Source organism: Fundulus heteroclitus, chromosome 11 (assembly GCF_011125445.2).
Source record: "Fundulus heteroclitus isolate FHET01 chromosome 11, MU-UCD_Fhet_4.1, whole genome shotgun sequence".
NCBI classification, from domain to species: Eukaryota; Metazoa; Chordata; class Actinopteri; order Cyprinodontiformes; family Fundulidae; genus Fundulus; species Fundulus heteroclitus.
In genome coordinates, this window is record NC_046371.1 from 33,314,984 (window position 1) to 33,329,098 (window position 14,115).

The following is a 14,115-nucleotide window of genomic DNA, read 5'->3' on the forward strand; positions in this document are numbered from 1 at the left end:
CTAATGATAAAAAACAACAAATTTCATCCACAAAAAAATTTAAATTAGCCCTTGAAGCGTTTGGATTTGTTGTCTTCTGGATGGAATTGAACCCCATTATAAAAGATTATATCCACTACTCAGCACCCGATAAAAGTCACTCCAGAATTGACTTATTTTCATGAATAAAGCTAATTTATATAAAGTAAAGGAATGTAAAATAGAAGAAACAAGTATATCTAACCACTCTTCCCAAATATTAAAACTTAATTTACCTTCCAGAAAATGTAAAACAGCATGGCGATTAAATGTAGGCCTATTGAACTACAAAACAATCAAAGCTAAAATCTCCCATGAGATTAAAACTTATATAGAAGAGAATGATGATGGACAGGTTAATCCGGTAATACTTTGGTGGCCCCGTTCGTGGCGCTGTGACACTGAAAAAGAAACCTGCGTGCACAGACAATTCATGGAAATGGAAACACAGCACCATGGCTGGGGACTTTAAAATGCTTTTGTTAGTCTATAAATCCTGAACGGCTTAGCACCAAATACATCACAGACTTGTTATCAGTGTATCAACTCTCCAGACCACTCAGGTCTTCTGGCTTAAGTCTACTCTGCATACCCAGAACCAGAACCAAACAAGGAGAAGCAGCATATCTATATATCTGGAACACACGCCCAGAAGACAGTAAAAGTGCAGAAACCCTGAGATCCTTTAAAACAAGGTTAAAACCCAATTTATTTAGAGTTGCCTTTGAATGTTTCAATTCATTCACAATGCAAAGCCCAAGTTAACCAGAACATTATTTTGAGTAAATAATAACAAAAATTGCAGATTCTGCAATTATGCTCAGCCCTGAGTTAATACTTTATAAAACCACCTTTCGCTGCGATAGCTAAAAAGGTTCCTGCAGATGACGCTGTCAACTTGGCCCTTCACCCCATCCTCCAGCACCTGGACTCTGCAGGAACCTACGCCAGGATCCTGTTTGTGGATTTCAGCTCTACCCTCAACACAATCATCCCAGCTCTGCTTGAGGAAAAGCTCTTCCAGCTGGATGTGCCTGACACCACCTGCAGGTGGATCACAGACTTTCTGTCTGACAGGAAGCAGCACATGAAGCTGGGAAAACAAAAAAAGTGAAGTAGCCATGAAGCTGTGAGTCTCCGACTCACAGCCCATCAGCACTGGTTCCCCCCAGGGCTGTGTTCTTTCTCCTCTGCTCTTCTCCCTGTACACCAACAGCTGCACCTCCAGTCATCAGTCTGTCAAGCTCCTGAAGTTCGCAGATGACACCACTCTCATCGGACTTATCTCTGATGGTGACGAGTTCGCCTACAGGTGGGAGGCTGACCATCTGGCGACCTGGTGCAGGGAGAACAACCTGGAGCTCAAAGCTGTAAAAACAGTGGAGATGGTTGTGGACTTTAGGAAGAACTCAGCCCCAGATACCCCCATCACCCTCTGTGACTCCACCATCGACACTGTGGAGTCTTTCCGCTTCCTGGGAACTATCATCTCCCAGGACCTAAAGTGGGAGCTGAACATCAACTCCCTCACCAAGAAAGCCCAGCAGAGGATGTACTTCCTGCGGCAGCTGAAGAAATTCAACCTGCCAAGGACAATGATGGTGCACTTCTACTCCTCCATCATTGAGTCCATCCTCACCTCCTCCATCACCATCTGGTACACTGGTGCTACCGCCAAGGACAAGGGCAGACTGCAGCGTGTCATCCGGTCTGCAGAGAAGGTGATTGGCTGCAATCTTCCATCTCTCCAGCACCTGTACGCCTCCAGGACTCTGAGGCGTGCAGGGAAGATTGTGGCTGATCCCTCACACCCCAGTCACAGACTATTTCAACCAGTTCCCTCTGGCAGGAGGCTGCGGTCCATCAGGACCAAAACCTCACGCCACAAGAACAGTTTCTTCCCATCTGCTACCAGCCTCATCAACAAGGCCAAGAACCGTCTCCATTCAGGACTAACAAGCTTCTGCGTTACATTAACCCACAGTCTACTGTGTATATAGCTTCTGTATATCTGTATCTATCTATATATATCTATATATCTATATCTATATCTATATATATATCTATATATCTATATCTATATCTATATATATATATATATATATATATATATATATATATATTCTATTTTATTTTGTTTTGTCTGCACCATCAACACCAAGTCAAATTCCTTGTAACTGCAAACCTACTTAGCAATAAACTTGATTCTGATTCTGATTCTGAAAATAGGTCTGATCTTGCTTTGCACGTCTAGGTACTGACATTTTTTACCATTACTCTCTGCAAAATAAGCTAAGCTCAGTCAGTTCGAAATGGATTCTTACTTTTGTTTAGGTCTGAAGTTTGGCTGGACACATGAATAAACTTCGATCTAAACCATTTGATTGTAGCTCAGGCTGGTGTCCTGTCAAAGTGAACGTCCACCCCTGTCTCCGGTCTTCTAACAGTGTTTTCTCCAGGATCGTCCCCGAATTTAGCTCCATCCATCCAACTCTAACCAGCTTCCCTGTCCCGGCTGACAAAGAGCGTGGTTTCCCAGAGCAGCATTAGGTTTCTGTCACTCAAGGTATTTTGCATACACAGTTCAAGTCAAAAAGTAGTGCTATCATCTCATCTGATCAGAACACCTTCTTGCTTTTGCTATGTTCCATAGGCACATGGCTTGCGGGAAACTGCAAACAGAACTTTATGGTTTTCTTTCAACGAAAGCTTTCTTCTTATCACACCTTTTGCAGAGCGCACCATCAATGTCTGCTGTTAAGCCATGAAACTCTGCAGGTCCTCCAAAGTTACCATGGCTGTTTTTCCTGTTTCTCTAAATAATGCTCCCCTCGCCTGGCCTGTCAGTGTAGGTGGACCACCGTGTCTTGGTATGCTACATGTTGGTAGTATTCTCTGTCTACTGTCAGATGCTGAGTTGAAACGTGCTCTTGGAGACACTGAAAGCTTGGGGGCATCGTTATGGTCCTTGGCTTTTCATTAAACTACCTGATGGCCAAAGGGCTGCTGAGTGTGTGGAATATCTAAACGTGTCTTGATCCAACATTTATCTGTTCTTTTGATCTAACAGTCTATATTTTTATTCAGCTTCTAGCGTGTGGGTTTTAAAAGTAAACAATTGTATTGTTCTGTATCTTTTTTTTAACTAGATTTTCATTTTTATGAACATTTTTGATTTTCGTTTTCAGTATCAAATTCGGACCGAACGGCCAAGATTGGTTATAGTTTTTATAGATCCCACAGAGAACAATTTCTGAACTTCCTTTTTGTGAATACTACTACTAAAAGCTAACTACTTTCAGGATGGAAGGACGATTTTACCCAGTATAACAAAAGGTTTCTGAACAGTATTACCAACTATAGCTTTAAAGGCAACTCTAAACAAATAGTTTTTTTGTTTTTTTTTTACCAAAGGAACTCAGAAGGGGGCTGAACACAAAGGCACACCACACTTTTCAGATTTTTATTTGAATCATTTCCAATCCACGTCCCAGTTAGGCACTGTTTTATGCTGGCCTTTCAGACAGAAACCCCAATGTTAAGCTTTGTTGTTGTGACATGACTAAACCTGAACAAGTCCAAGCTTCCTTTAATTGTCTCAGTTGCTGTCATTAGTCTGTGTGTATATTTTGCTGGGCTAGGATCCCCGCTGACTTCCCAAATCCAGCATCCATGTGAGGTTCGGTGTGGAAATAACAGCCCAGTACCACACAGCTTTGACTCCTTCTGCAGCCCCCTGGGGTCCCCGCTTCTCTCTGTGATGCCTCTCCTCTGGGGAGGGCATAACCACGCGTCACTCTCTCATGTGGGATCCAGACACAGCGTTAACCATGCGGCAATTGGTTGTCAGACACCTGTATGAGGGTGTCACAGGATTTCATCAAGATGTCAAGAAGCCCCAGCAGCCGATTACAGAGATGGTTCAGCTGCCCCCTGCTGTTCGTATTGTTACTGCAGGACAGTGCTGGGGCTCTGTCAGCACAGCTTTCTGAGAATAATCATATTCAATCAGTATGTTCAATATGTGTTAGAATTATATATTGAACGTGCTGACAGCAGCAGTCACTGTGAGCCTTCACAGGTGGGGGCGTGGGGTTGGGGACTGTGGTTCAACATCTCCCTCTGCTGGACGAACACCAGCACTGAGGTTCAGTTTGATTTTTCTCTCTCCATTCAGTGCGCCACAGCAGTTACAGCAACCTGAAACTGTGTCCAGAGATTCTTTGCTTTTCTCTCACACAGAAAGTATGATTTTTTTTTAATGATGAGCAAAAACTTGGATTTCCCTTTCTTGTTTGTTTTTGAAGATTTTTATTAATTTATTCACCTTTATGCCTCCAGTAAAGTAACAAAACTACATTATTCATTTTCTACCAGTTACTACTCTAGTTTATTTCAGAGCAGCTCCAGTCCCCTGCCACCTTTCTCTTTAAAGTTGGTCCGGCGATGAGGTGAAAACGTGGAGACAGACAGCCGCTCATTCTTCAATTCAACCCAGTCCACCTCTCAGACCAGTGGTCACTCAAATCTGATGTTAAAAAAGTGGATAATAACTTCCCTTGTGTCCTGACTTCATGAACAGCTGGATCCAACATAGCAGTCCAACACCACCAACCAGATCAGTCTCTGTGTTTGTGGTGCAAATTACATTTCTACATTGGCAACTTATTTAGTAGTAGGTGTAGTGGAGTAACAGAAAACCTCCAGATGCAGCAGACATGACCTGCATGCTGCTGATTTGGCGTAATTGAATCATTGAGAGGGATTAATCCAAAATAACAGCAGTGTGGAGATCTGTCTGTGATGTTATTCTGTAGAAAAAACTGGTTTCAAACAGGTGGCCTTGCTAAAGGCAGCAAATGTTTTACATGTTGATTGTAGTGCATTCCTCTCTGAGGATCAGAGAAAATTGGTCCAGTGTACTTTCAATAAAATGTTAAAGCGTTGTCTCAAATGCTTTAAGATATATAAAAAAACAAGAACGATGTTAAAGAAACAGAAAAATATACTATTCAAGCAATTTACAGGATGAGCAAAGGAGCGAAGATTCAAACCTGATCCGTTCCAGGGTGATAAGAAGGGGTGTAAGATGTGAAGCAATCAGGAAGAAGCCCCCACAAAATCCCACTGCTGAAAGAGACGTGCACCACAGAGGTGTAAGGATTTCCCCAAAACCAGCTTGACTGATTTACAGAGAAACAGAGCAAACTTTTGACTTATGTTTACTTTTTTTTATAAACATACTATTATGTTGAACACAGCTTTACATTACTCAGTTGCACAACAAACTATAGAAAATAACTAGAAAAAAATAATAAATCATGCTTTTGATCTTAAGTACCTTCCTAATTATTCAATACTTGATCAATTTTCATGTCATTAAAGTTTCAACTTTCTATTTAAAAATAAAGAAGCACAGATGATGTTTTTTTTCTTAAGGCTGCTGTGGCTTAGAAGGGAAAGAGCAGCTCAGGATCACATATTCCAACTACTGAAGAGGGGAAATGAGCAGCATGGAAATAAGTCCCCATCAACAGAACTGAACCCATATATTGTGCTAAACGCTGATCTGTTCAGATCACTGAAATGAAATGATGAACTCCAGGTTGTTCATCAGCCAGGGGTTGGTGGTTTGATCCTCAGCTTCCCCTTCCTGCCACTGAAGGGAGCGTTTTAAACCAAGTGCATATTCTGAATAGAAACAAACAACTGTTGGATATGTTTCACACAGATGTGAGGGAGAAATTACTTCCAGGAAAGACAATAATTGCAGCACCGGTAAGAGAACACTCATTTGCACCTTCAGCTATGAAGATATGAAATATCAGCATACTTGAATAAGATAAAAAAAACTAGTTCATTAATAGCAAAGGGGGAAATTCATGTTTTAGAAAACAAATGCAGGCCGTTGCTTTTCGTAACCTTCTGCTAGTTTGTCTACACAGCAAGTCTGCTTTATATACGGCAGTAAATTTATTCCTGAACAATAATTTAAAGGCTCAAAGATATTTGGTTACATTTTCCACTGTGGAGCAGTAATGGGTGTGCTAATAGACCTAGTACAAGCACCCCTGGGAATATAGTGCTATCCAATAATATTCATAACATATATAGCCATGTAAAATGCTTATAAAAGACCAAAAACCATTTGATCATAAAAAAAACGAGGTTATTACACCAAGCCTCCATCTTGATAGTGTTTTGATAGTCGTCCATGAACCAAAAAATAATTTGCTCTCGGGCACGATTAAGAAATATAAAGACATGGCGACATCTAGTGGCAGTATTGCAGAAGTGTCATAATGCCAGTTTGCTTAATTTATAAATCAATTGTAAATAATGCTAGACTGAGCCTGAGCCTCTGGAATGCTTCACAATAAAAAGGCAACTTACCGTGATCGATGACTAACCGTTATTAAATAACCCAATCTACAAAAACTTAAGAGCTTCATATCAGAACATTTACTCACGTCAATCAACTCTGCGGTCACATCTTAGCCTCGGCAGGTTTAGCTTCTACTTTAGTGAACACCAATGGTCATACTGTATTCCCAGCGACATTCCAGTCTTTTCCCTCTTGGAATCACTTTTTTTGGAGTCTTTCACTGGCTCTTGGACCTTTCTTCATTGTTTTGCTCGGAGATGCTAATAGCCATTAGCTGCTTCCTTGTTTTAACCCCTGCTGCACATGCGCAATAGGTACTTCCATTAATATCGTAAGTAAACCAAAAAAGCTTTATTTACTAACAAACTGAGCAAAAACAAAGCATAAAGTAACAACTAATACGTCAGCAGGACGTGATAATCTTTCATAAAAACTTTGTATGCAACCAAAGTGAGCCACTGACATACATTTTAAAAAGTCAATTAACGTGCCTATGCACCTTTAGCTTTTTAACTTGCTGTCACATTAGAAACATAAACCTGTATTTTACTTTAAAATCCCCAGGAAATGCAATGTGTCAGACCAAAGAAGCCGTTGATATGTTGCTCCTTATTTTGGAGGTGGATACAAATTTAAGATTTTTTTTAATCCAATACCCCTTCAATAACAGCTACGTTCTCCCTCCACTTTAGAATAATGCAGCGCTTCCTGTGGATCTACTGGTCAAAATCCCAATAAAATCCATCTGTACGTGGTGGAGAGACAGTCTTCAGGCAGTTCCCAGAGCAACCGACAGTCTTTCTAGACCAGCAGAGTGAGTTTAAATGGTATCCGTGTTCAGATTTGCATGAGGCCACTCTGACATCTGCACATCCTAATCAGTTGCTCAGCGCTTCCTGGTACAGTAATATCTGCACCCTGTACAGAGCATTCCTTTCTTTTTTTGGTTTCATCCTGCTATCAACCATCAGATGCTCCAGCACCTGCCCGTAACACGTCTGCTCCAGTCGTGCTGCCGCTCCTTTCCAATTTACAACATCGAAGAAGTATATACAGTTAGACACAACAAAGAACACAAACTCTGGATAAATAACAAGATAAATAATCTTTATTTCCACATCTGTTGTTTATAAAATTATGTGTCCACAATCAATATTAACAAGGCAACACAGAGAATCCTTTTTATTTCTTGGAGGTGGAAGCCAGGCTCTGGAGACGTCTCGCCCTGTCCTCTCCGTGCGTAATCTGACAGGCAGGGAGTTCCCACGCTTTGACTGACGGCAGCCATAGTTTTCCAGAACAAGTTGCGCAACCGGTTCCCCACCTGAAAGGACTGCCGTGGGTCTCCAGAGCCTGCGGTTTCTCACCAACAACGTACTGTCATAAAACGTCAGGACTTCGTCACTGCTCAGTGTAAACCAGACACAGCTCACGAGCTGCTTGCTGAGCCTCCCACACCAGATAGCCCTCGCTGAAACAATCCACGTCATTGCCACTAACAGAAGCACTACTCTTCTCTATCTGAAGTTCATATTGTTTTTCTCTACAGTAAAGACAAAAAGAAAAAAAACAGCAACTGTAAAATCCAAACAAAAACCGATAGGAAATGACCTTATATTGAATGCACACAAGAGAAAAAAAGAGAAAAAGACAGATTCTTAGCCATGTGCTCAACAAAGATGTAAAAACAAAAAACTGTTTCCTTGCAAGTCAGCCTGCTCTAATTATGATGTAAGATGAGAAAAAAATTAAATATTACATACTGTATAGGTTATTATTACAGTAACAAGGTTCCATGCGATCTTATTCTTCTCACCTGTACATAATTGAGGATTCAGTAGTAAATAACAAGGCTATACAGACCTATAATGCCTGACGGCAGGAGTGCCAGAATGTTACAGAGACCTAGGGAATTGGGTGGGGCGGCGGTTAAAGGGTGGTCCCCTGGTAAGGCCGGAGGAGCATTATTCTAAGGGTGAAGCAAGGTGGCATTTTTTAAGAAATGAGAGGATTAATCCAGCCTCACTTTTCTTTCCCCTTATGCGTCATTATTAAGTTTGCTTTGCCCTCTTCTGCACAAAGCTGATTTCCGATTACATGTTTCTAAGGGTGATCCATGGAGAACACCAGAAGCTGGAAACATCTTGGATGTTCACATCCCTGGAGTTAATTATAACAATAAATTAACTCCATCTACTTTGTCGAGCGACAAAGTAGATGCAGAGCGAGGAACAGACTGGTGTCTCAGAATGGGGATTCCCTCAGATTCTAAAGTCTCACTGGGAAGATGAGTCCTACTAATGGCAACCAGGTCAGGAAGCAACAGCAGGAGGAGGAGGAGGAGCTACACACTGCGTCTGCTCCACCCACATCACTTTAGTTAAACAAGAGAGAATTCCTCACAGACAGTCACCCCCATGTCAGGCTGTTAATACCACCAAAGATCTCAGATAGTAAGATTTTCCAAAAATGTTCAAGTCATAACCAAGAAAAGAACATATTTTTATCCATTCGTTACATTTCTATCCAGAAGTTCTCTTTGATCAAAGCGGAGGGGCGACCGACAGGGTTTTAAACCAGCACCTGACTGACATTTTAGTTTTCTTTGTGCGTCCTACCCTTAAAACATGAAAGCAACCCCCCCCCCCACCCCCAAGTAACCAAAATAATTCTTTGACCGCCCCTCACCCCCACCCCACAGAGCACCAGGGTCCCCCAGAAAACTGCAAATTAAAACACACATTCAGATCCCAATGGGTTCATTCAGTCAAATACATTGCCTAGTCATTTTAGCAATCAGCAAGTAAGCCGCATAAGCGCTGAGAGAGCGCGAGGAGCTGAGGAAGCAGCACACAGGAGGCACAACCCAGGGCAAACAGGCCGGTGGACATTTACTCACTTATTAAAAGTTGCTGGAGACACATCTATTAGGACCGCATCTTTACCTTGGTGATGCAGGGGGTTTAGAAGGCGCTCAAAGCTTTATCGGCCACAATACTCTGATCAGTTCGTCTCCAGCTTTAACTAAAGCTTATGGGTAGTGGAGGCTAGATGTGCTAAATGGGAGCAGCAGGTTCTACTGACGTGCTGCCGTTTGCTACTTTTTTTCATCCTGTCTCTTAAAGTTCATGTAGGAGGGTCAATTTGGTAACCACTACTGAAAAGTTCTATGACAGGATACAGCGCCTGGATGAAGTCATTTGCTTTGCAGGGGATCATGTTTATTCCGTTTCAGTTTGGCTCAGTGTGCCAGCTGACCTCAGCTCCTCGAATCAAGAGCTGATAGAAGCAGCCAAGCAGCATTAAAGCTATTCACACCTTTACCCCGACCCCCCCCCCCATCCAAAAAACAAACAAAAAAAAAAAACACAGCCACAAACTGAGGCCCAAACCTGCCTCCTCAAACAGGGTGCAGGAAAGAGAGAGAGAGAGAGAGAGAGAGAGAGAGATCTCAAAGGAGGGTAACCCTCAGAAGAGTTTGCTAGGAGGAATTGCAAACACAAATGGCGAAGACGCAGCGGAAGTTGTTCTGGTGAGACGGTGCTCCTGCAGCCATGTGGGTGGCGGCAGCGGCTCTGGGACGTGAATACGGTGACTCTCCCAGCACACTCTGCCTCCAGGTCCACCTCTTCTCATCCTCTGTAACATTGCTTTCTCTTTTATGTTTACAGTCTCTTCTCCGCCTCTCTTTCAGCCTCTGTGTTAAACTACAAGCAACCCCTCGCCCCATACACCCCCCATTCTCAAACCCCTTCCCTCCCTGAAGTCCATTTTCTGCACCACTATGTTTGTACTGTACACTTAAAAAGAGCAAATGAACATTTTAAGAAGCCCGAGGCTGTTTTATCCTCTCTTATTTTCTGCAGCCGTCTCTTGCCCTCGCATCTAAAACAAAGTCGTGCATCTGCAAGCACACACTCAGGCACACACAGCCCCCCCCCAGCCCCCCCCCACACACACAAACACACTCACAGGCTGGTACTAAGCCATGCTCGCAGGAACACAAACACGCTCTCCTCTCTCTAAGTCTTGCTCGTTTTTAGTGGTGCCATGTTGGACATGCAGGGGATGGGAACGAGGGCCAGGGGAGAGAAAAGGTTCCTAGCTCATAAAGGGAAGAGTGTAGCTGTTGTGTGTGTCTAACTATGCGAATGCGACGAGGGAGAGGTCTTAGTTCAGCTGCCATCGCCGCCGATATTTCTTCTCCTCGTCATCTGCCGGGAACAACACAAAAAGAAACGTGGTTTAGAGAACGCAGTACGCCGCCTATATTAGCCCGGTTCTAAAGCAGATAAGAAAAAAGGCAGGAAAAAGGCTGCGGTACCTTTTCACGGGAGGTGAGACAAACATTTATGCTGATACAGAAAGCAGGAGAAAGAAGGAGCGGAAAAAAGATCAGTGGATGAATGAAGCGTTTTAACGTTAAAAAAAGGGAACAGAATTAAACCAGCTTTAACCAACGTAAGTTCCTTATTCAAAAAACCTAACCTACCTTCTAAATGGTTCCTGGAAACATATTTCAGTGCCTCATCCAGGAGGATGACTGGGATGGAAATCTTTAGGACCACGATCCACTGGGGCCAGCGCAAAGGGGTCACCTGGAAGATCAGCTGAGGGGCAAAGAAAACCCATTCAGAAATACGTGGTAATGCGGTACCCAATCAGAAAAAGTTAGGGCACTAGGTGGGTTTCAGCAAACTGTGCGCATCTCAGCCAATACCTCCCAGTCTTCTCAGTCTACAAACCCACCAACAAGCAGAATGTACATGGCTGAACTTATTTTAGAAATAAACATAATAAAAGCACACAAACAGTTGAGGATGTACAGCTGAATCTTGATAAACTAGAATGTTGTCAAAAGGTAAATTATTCTATTAATGCATGGTCATATAATCCGAATAAATTTTTTAAATTCAATTCAATAAAATTTTATTTATATAGCACCAATTCATGAAACATGTCATCTCAAGGCACTTTACAAAGTCAAATTCAATCAGATTATACAGATTGGTAAAAAATTCCTATCTAAGGGAACCAGTTGATTGCATCTAAGTCCCGACAAGCAGCATTCACTCCTGGAGAAGCGTAGAGTCACAGGGAGAGTTGTCTGCATTGTTTATGACTTTGCAGCAATCCCTCATACTGAGGAAGCATGAAGCGACAGCTTCACTAATTAATAGATATATTAGTGATTTTTCTGAGAAACTAAAAATGGTTTTCATTAGCTGTAAACAATAATCAACCAAATTAACAGACAAACACCTGAATCATTGCTCTAATGAAAGTTTGTAATATACAAGCTTCCTTTATTAAACTGAATTATTGGAAAATTCCCAGTATGATCATATTCTAATTGAGATGTATGCTTTTGGTGCGTAAATATGGGATCGTTTTATACGTTATTTATTTCACATTTCTAACACCATTAATATTTGTTCTTTTAAATGTACCTTCCTTGGAAGATAAACAAAAAATATTGTCTAAATTAGAAATAGCAAATCAAATCTCTAGGAAAAGCCCTGATTGTTCCATAATTAATCCCTTGCTCATGGGTTTCTAGCTATGAGCAAGGTTCTTCATGTGGAACCATCTGATCACAGGTCCAGAGATTCCACCAGAATTCCTGGACTTAAAAATTCTGTGGGATTTCTTTTAAAACACATTCCAGGCTTGAGATGCTGCATGAATCAATAATAGATTTATTGTAGCTGGTTGACAATATTTAAATTTTTTGTGTTTTTCTTTGTCTGCAAAAAAGATCAAACTCAATGTACGAGTTAATATCTCAACTTCTTTTTGTATTTTTAGGATTATAATTATAATTTTAGAATTAAGTTTGTTATATTACACCAGAGAGGTTTCCATAAATTCCTAGTTTGCTTACTGCTTAGGGTCGGAAACTTTACTTGAACAGATGTCCTGAGTACTTACCGGCAGAGGCTCCACATACAGGATCAGGAAGTGAAGGGAGAGGGATAGGATGATGGCTCCCAGCAGCCAAATATTGACCCAGGGAGGCATTCTGACGAGGGACTGGTTCTCAGATAAACTGTCAAAAGAGATGTTCCAACAGGTTAGGAGAAAATAAAGATACAAAAATTGGCAAAATTACATTTGGCAGCATAGACCTCAAAGAAAACTTAAAATGGCAATCAGCCAGGAAAATGCCTCGCTCTGGATGAAATCTGTCTTAAAAATGACATGCACAGTATGCAAAGCTGAGATATTAGCTTTGCTGACCACAAGTCAGCTTTCCTAAAGAGGACTCCTGGCAGAAAGCAGTGAGAGCTTACTGTTTGTACCAGTTCCTTTAATTTTTTACCTCTATTATAGTGCTGCTCGATTATAATCAAGTTACGTTTAGGGCTCCAGGATATGTCGGCATCAACATTGGTATTGGCCTGATTGAGTTTGAAATTAGACTTCATTAATGTCACATTTTCTCTTTAAATACCACACACATTTTTCAGAATTCTATGTTTTATAATGCAGCCATGCCTTTTCTGCAAAAAAAGTGTTATATTATACGACTGTCACAATATCTGGTGCTTTGTAAGATTGTACTTCCTTGGAGCAGCAATCAAAATTGAAATATAAACCTAATCTAATGCACAGTCCTACCTCCTAAGAACAATTTAATCTACTTCTTAAATTAACTGCAGACAGTTATTCCTCTAATCAGAAACTATGAATGTAGCAACTTTAAGTCTTTCTTGGTAAAGAGCTGTCAGCGATGTTTCCTGCTGTTATTCACACACAGTAACTCAATTTCTCCTTCAAAGGGCTTGGTGTCGGGCTGGATGACAGTGCCTGATCCCTTTAATAAAAATCTGACAGCCTTGACATTCAAGGCCCATCTCCACGGACTCGACATCAGAGGACTGCTGACCTGTTGAGGGCATTAAACATTTCGATGGTGACCAGAACCGATAGTGCCATGGTTGTGGGGTAGCGGGATTCAAACACGTCACAGTCTATACCCTGGAACATAGGGTTGTCTTCTGTGCACTGCATGAAGTGTCGCTGTATGTGGGGAGAGAGAGAAAGGATTTATTTATTATACCTGCAACTTCTGAGTTGCAGGTACTGAGGCCAGGCATTTGCTCCAACAGGCAAAACACTACATGTACAGATTGAGCTCACCAGCTGGTAGAAGGACACCTGTGGACCCGCTTCATCAAACAGGTACCACCATGTGGCTGCGCTCACTGTTCCAAAGCCTACATATCCTAAAGGCAACATTAAATCAAAATATAATTTTGAGTGTAAAAAGATCAACAAAAAATAAATAAAAACAAGTACATTCCTGATTTTCCAAGAAATTGGATGTTGATGTGCACATTTTACTCTATGCAGTGCCTTGCAAAGCATATTTACCGCTGAAAGATTTTTTTTCCCATTTTGTCACGTAACAGCCACAAACCTAAATACGCTTTATTGGGATTTTATGTGAAAGACCAAAACAAAAACAAAAAAGTGAGTAATCTGAAATGAAGGAAAAGGACACATTGTATGGAGAATTTTTCACATCTGAAAAATGTGCATGGTTCTGGACTCAGAGCCAATCAATCTGATACCACTTAATAACATTCAGTTGCCTAAAGGGAAAGACAGCTTTAATCGTGGATGCAGCCAAGAGCCACATGGATCCACAGTTCAAGTGGGAGAATCTGTTGACAGGACAACGTTTATTCCGCGACCCCAATCCAATC

The 14,115-nt window shown here is 41.6% G+C and overlaps 1 protein-coding gene across 2 annotated transcripts in view; it reads right to left on the minus strand.

Annotated features, from left to right (window-relative positions):
• Window positions 1-7,483: 7,483 nt before the first annotated feature.
• The window catches only part of atp2a3 (ATPase sarcoplasmic/endoplasmic reticulum Ca2+ transporting 3), a 79,575-nt gene continuing 72,943 nt past the window's right edge, over window positions 7,484-14,115 (minus strand). Inside the window, exons 17-22 of one of the 2 annotated variants that reach the window (XM_012856859.3) lie at window positions 13,547-13,632; window positions 13,293-13,426; window positions 12,335-12,452; window positions 10,896-11,013; window positions 10,728-10,758; window positions 7,484-10,617 (exon numbers count right to left, since the gene is read on the minus strand). In XM_012856859.3, coding sequence (XP_012712313.2) covers window positions 10,754-10,758; window positions 10,896-11,013; window positions 12,335-12,452; window positions 13,293-13,426; window positions 13,547-13,632 — 461 coding nt within the window. In that variant the 3' untranslated portion in view covers window positions 7,484-10,617; window positions 10,728-10,753. The remainder of the gene's footprint in view (window positions 10,618-10,727; window positions 10,759-10,895; window positions 11,014-12,334; window positions 12,453-13,292; window positions 13,427-13,546; window positions 13,633-14,115) is intronic. The other variant, XM_012856861.3, reaches the window with a different exon arrangement.